Here is a 5706-nt window from a genome sequence, read left to right on the forward strand (position 1 = left end):
TAATATTCAAATGATTGGTTATGAACTAAGAATTGTTAGATACAAACTTTAGGGATGAACGTCACAGGATCTTAAGCCTAGTATTAGAACACCTAATATACATATGACAGAATAGGATTTGGGATTTCTTACGTGTTCTGAGAGAAGCTTCTGCCTGCTCGATGCACCCCGGCTACACCTTGTGTTCTCCAACAACATGGAGATGGTCGGGGAAGAAGTGCAGGAATAGGAACTCACAGCAGGAACGCCGCCGGCACTGCCCCAGGGTGGCCGGCGGTGGTAGTCAGCCTTCTAACCCTTCAGTGCCCCTTTTGTGGATCGGTAGTTGGAGGTTTTGGGAGTTTTTCCCATACTATGTGTGTCCCTGAGAGATACACGACCCCCTCTTAATATACGTGAGACGCTGATGGGCCAGGGACCGAAACCAGTGGTTGGGTTTGGGTGCTCCCGATCAAAGCACGATCGTGGGAGTTGTTAGCTCCCCTTTTCTCTCTTAGTTTGTTATAACTGGAGATTAATTCCAACAAAAATGACCAATAACATTGAAGAGTTCACCTCTGGCCCACTATATTCTTTAATCATTCTACACACGCGCGCGCATGCGCGCGCACACACACATAAAGAATAATCATATTACACGTTTTACAAATATGTTCGATCATTCATCGTAGCTTTTGGTTTTGCCCTCCTAGAACACATGCATGGACGTGCCTGAGCCCTTGGTGGATGTTCTATCGATTCGCCGTCGGCCGGATTGGAAGGACACCACCATCTCCAAAGGTGACTACTAGACTAGCTAGGTAGAAAGAATGCACACGGCCAACCCTTGTCTGCACGTCTATTGATCAGTCATGTCAGGCTCGAAACATTGTGAGGGATGCAATGCAAATAGAGACCTTAAGGGGATCGACATATGGATAAATTTTATCGTTGAGGAATGATAGAGAGCTCTGACTTCCAAAGCTCCTCGCGGGATCACGACTCTGGTTGATCACTTGCTCCCCCTGTCGAGTGACAGCGTCAAGATCAACGTTAATGGAGCATTCCCACGAACTAAAGCATGAGGTGGCGGGGGTGTGGTTATTCCTTAGCAAAATGACAATTTTGTATAAGAGCTTGTCATCTTCCTCAGTGGCCCCGAACCTAGAAGGTGCAGAACTCCTAGTGTGGAAACGGACAGTGGAATTTACTAAGGAGATCAGACACGAACAGATTATTTTGGAGACACATGAGTAAAGTTGAATGAGGGGGATGAAAGACTTCTCAGCTCGGGGGCTTCTTCCTTAGCAAGGTTTTGATGCACCAATTCTAACATTTCCTGGTGAAGTCGGTTGGGTCAATCACCAGAATGACTTTTGGCCCTAGCAAGGGACCTAAAAAACATGATATTTGTGCAATACAAGCAGTCTTTCCACTAATAGAGGTTGCACGTGTTTTTGTGTGTCCGGTCATGTGTTTGTTTTATGGGCTATTTATAATTTACTTATTTTTTGGTTTACCAAACATAGGTAGGATGGTTAGGAGGGCGGTGGTACCTTCAACCCATCGGGGATTAAACCATATGTTTGATGCTTTGATGTCTCATTAGTATGGAATATTGTTATAGTGGGAGGCGGCCAGCTTCGCAACTTCGACCTTGGTCTTCGGTAGGTTGCGTGAGTGCGTGTGTTTACGTTGTAACCGATTTCGCGTTCTTAAAAAAGTGTTATTTTCTCCAAAACACTATTGACTTTTGTTTTCTGGTTTTCAATTTTTTTCATATACTAGTTACACATTCCATAGTTCCACAAATTATATACGTGCAATTCTAATGTCTTGAATTTGCATCCGACACTATTTGCACATTCATAATTAAGAATGCAAAATATAAAATTTAGGATTAACATACTTCTTGCTCCAAGATTCATGCATGGAAGGCTCTTTTTTGTGTAGGTATAAAAATTGTGTTCTTCATTTTTGGCCTAGTGTGGTACCAACCACTTGAACCCCAACAAGCAGCAGGTCTTGATGTAAGCCAAAATTTCCATTTCACCAGAGCACCGTGTTTCAGTGTATTTTACATCTCTGTACAGTGCACACACATCGAATTGTGCTAAAATGCTTTCAACACACTTCATTAACCATGCATTTCCCCTAGGTTCCTTAAAACATAGAAAAAGAGAACTAAAATATGTCTCCAAGACTTGTCAAAATTCCTGAAGCTTCTTTCTTGGTGTCGTGCTCATCTCTCGTTGAACATGATGAAAAGCTTGACGGCCTCTCCGTCAGTTTGGCCATTCACTCAGAGATGGCACAAGTCAAAAGACCTTCAGGTCAAACATACCATACCTGAAGCAGCATTTTGTGTATTCGCCATTTGCATTAATCACACTTGAGCAGCACTGTCGCTATCTTGGCCATCACTCGTCGGTGTAACACGTCGTAGTTGATCAAGTACCTCAGTAAAATCATCTGGAGGGGGACATGAGAATTCAAGTGCCTCTCCTGAATGAGGATGCTTGAATCTGAAAAGGGAACAATTACCAAAGTCAAATGCAAGAAAACTATCCTAAAAGGCAAATGAGACCAAAAAAAAAAGCCAGTGAGATGCATCTTGGATAATACCTACCCAAGCAATGCAGCATGGAGACATGGCCTGTCTATCTTCGAGACCAGATTTGAAAGATCGCCATGGTATTTTGAAGGAGTTCTGGGTCTCAAAAGTGACAATGCCATGCTTTTGGTACCTCCATATGTTTCATCACCAAGTAAGGGGTTCCCTAGATATTTTGCATGTGCTCGGATCTGAAAACCGATAGGTGCAGGATCATTAACAAGATAAAATAAGTGGTTGTATTTGAGTATCATTACCCAACATTGAGAAATACATTGTATACAATTCAAAATTCCAACTGCTGACTAGAATGCTTTTGAAGTCACAACAAATTCAAATATTGCAATTGTGATGCCCCCTTCTTAGAATATGAGACTATAGTGCATATCACCTGGTGAGTGCGCCCTGTTTCTAGTCTCCACTCTACCAGTGCAGATCCACCACCACAAAAGACCTCTCTTACTTTATACCTGTAAAAATTCTTGAAATAGCAGAGCAATAAATTTCCGGTCTGGAAAAAAGCAACCAAGCCTGAAAGCATTTGAAAGTTGAATAAACAATACTCCCTTCAATCCAAAATAAGTGTTGTGGTTTTAGTTCAAATTTGAACTAAAAGCACGACACTTATTTTGGATCGGAGGGAGTGCAATATTACAAAATAAAAAGATGGGGGCAGTATTTATGTAGAGAAGTTCTATTCTCGTGCGCATGGTATGTATAATTATAGGAAACAGCAAGGTCCAACTTCATAACTCTTTGCCCTCACAGCTAATGCTAGGAATAAGGAGTAGTATCTAGAAATGTCCAGTTCAAAACAGTCAAAACCATAATTATCTAAACAGTATGAACTATTTGTTCGTCATGCCTATATGACAATGACATCAGGCTGGTTCATCCATTAGAACTTAGCTTTACTGACAACAGATCATTTAGACTAGAAGAACTTGGCTTTTAATAGAAAATCGTGAAGTACTTAGTCAGAAATATGACTTTAGCATGTATGGTTGGCTGTCCTACTAAGTACTTCTATTTAAGCTAAACAGCTTTCAAGAAGCAGCATCATATATGGAACCACAAGTCCACAAAAGAGAAGGCACAAGTCAAAAGCATGAATCACCTACTAGCAGCATGCTTTGCATATCTGTGGCCTGATCCAGGAGCAGCAACCATACGTGTCCGGTTGTTAGGATCACGAGATATAGGAACTTCAATTCTGGCAGAATTTGGGCTAGGTACACCACAAGTAAGACTGATGTATACCCTACTTATTGTATGCAGCTTGAATTGCTCTGCTAATTGAGCATGTGAATGCTCATCCTGTCAACAAGGTGATTCCAAAATTAGTCCATAAACTAACTTGATACAACAAATAAAAGAGACCAATGTTAATAGGTAAACATTAACGATTTCATTTTCATATGCAAGTCCTATGGGAAGCTATTAGTGTTTATATTTTGGGACAGAACCAACTGGGCAATACCTTAGCTACAACAAGAAGTCCGCTTGTGCCCTTATCAAGCCTATGCACAATACCAGGGCGCACAATAGCTTCGCGGACCTCTGAACTTACTTCACCAATAGTAAATTGGTCAACATCAAATACGTCAACATCATCATCTGAAGATTCAGGGCACTCATCATAAATTGGACTGCGTGCTAAACAGGTAAAAGTTGAAATCTTGCAGTGGTGAAGTATAGCATTGACTAAGGTGCCATTTGCATTCCCTGGTGCTGGGTGAACAACCTAAAAGTCAAAACACATAGAATGCAAGAATAATTATTCTCCCTACCAGTAGAAAGAAAACTGCATGTAAGAGTTTAAAAAACTAAATAGAATTAGGATGGGGAAAATGTTTTGTGGAAAAGGTCGGTAACAGGACAGTATAACCAACATTAACTTGAATGTCGATGTAACACGGAAAACACGTGAATGAACAAGCCTCAAAATTTGAAGTAGAACGAGTTACCTTTCAGTATACACCGATTTTACAGGTAGCCAGAGACTTCTCATCAACTGTATGTGTGGCTATCTACTGGGTATTTTTTAAATCATTATGTTTCTTGTTTAACTAGACACCCTCATTAAGCTCACAAATCTCATGCTGAAGGTCCAGCTATGTAGAAAATAAGCTCTCCACAAACTAGTGTACATAAAAGTGATAAAACCTTATTGAGACATTCCTAAGAACAAGGTAACTACAAGTAAAATCTTACTCCTCCGTATCACTGCAAAAGACGGTGCGTACCATATGAGCCGGTTTGTTCACGACGAGAAGATGCTCGTCCTCGTAAACAATGTCCAGCGGAATGTCCTCCGCCTCTGCCCTCAGCGGCTGCAGCTCCGACACGGTGCAGCTGACCTTGTCCCCTCCCTTCACCGTGTGTGAAACCTACAATGTGCAGAAGCGCAAAGCAAGCCAGCTTTAGAATACCAGCAATCTGCAAATGTTAACAACAAACGGCATCTGCACCGAAACTTGCACTACTTTTGTATTATATAATGCATTGTCTCCTCAGCTGTTTAGCATGAAGATTTCTAGTTTGAGCTCATAGTTGTTGTTTTTCAATTAATATACAGTAGCACTCTAGTTTAAGCGAATGATTAACAAACAAGAAATGCTTAAGAAGCTTCCTAGCTGAATTTTGCGACGGCGAGAAGATGTAAACTTCCTAGCACGTGGTAGGAACCAGGTTAGGTGGGGGGGGGGGGGGGGGGGGGGGGTGCACCTTGGAGACGGGGCGGCCGTTGACGGCGACGAGGCCGGCGCGGATGCTGGCCTGCACGCGGGCGCGGCTGACGCCCCCGCCGCCCAGCCGCGCGGAGATCCACGCGTCGACCCGCGACCGCCCCTCCGCGGCCGGCACGGCCTCCTCCAGGCGGGTCCCGGCGTGGCCTCCCCTCCGCGCCAGCGCAGGCTCCGCGACCGCGTCCGAGGAGACGCACCTGGGGCGGGAGGCCCGGAGGAAATGGCTTCGGCTCGCGCCGCGGCGGAGGAGCACGGACAGCGCGGTGGCGACCGCCGGCGGCGGCGCCGCCGTCGCAGCTGCTGCCATGCTTTGACTGTCGGGTGGGTTGGGTCCGTGGCGACGAGTCAAGCGGAGAGCGGAGGAGG

The 5706-nt window shown here is 44.0% G+C and overlaps 1 protein-coding gene across 1 annotated transcript; it reads right to left on the minus strand.

The window, feature by feature from the left end:
* Positions 1–2004: 2004 nt before the first annotated feature.
* Positions 2005–5706, minus strand: LOC109765837 (RNA pseudouridine synthase 2, chloroplastic). Its single transcript, XM_020324607.3, has 7 exons — positions 5321–5706; positions 4840–4983; positions 4074–4337; positions 3711–3910; positions 2985–3063; positions 2609–2784; positions 2005–2504 (listed from the first exon to the last, which is right to left on the minus strand). The coding sequence occupies exons 1-7, from the start codon at positions 5645–5647 to the stop codon at positions 2366–2368; spliced, it is 1329 nt and encodes a 442-aa protein (XP_020180196.1). The 5' UTR covers positions 5648–5706; the 3' UTR covers positions 2005–2365.

This window comes from Aegilops tauschii, chromosome 7, assembly GCF_002575655.3.
Source record: "Aegilops tauschii subsp. strangulata cultivar AL8/78 chromosome 7, Aet v6.0, whole genome shotgun sequence".
In the NCBI taxonomy this organism is placed as follows: domain Eukaryota; kingdom Viridiplantae; phylum Streptophyta; class Magnoliopsida; order Poales; family Poaceae; genus Aegilops; species Aegilops tauschii.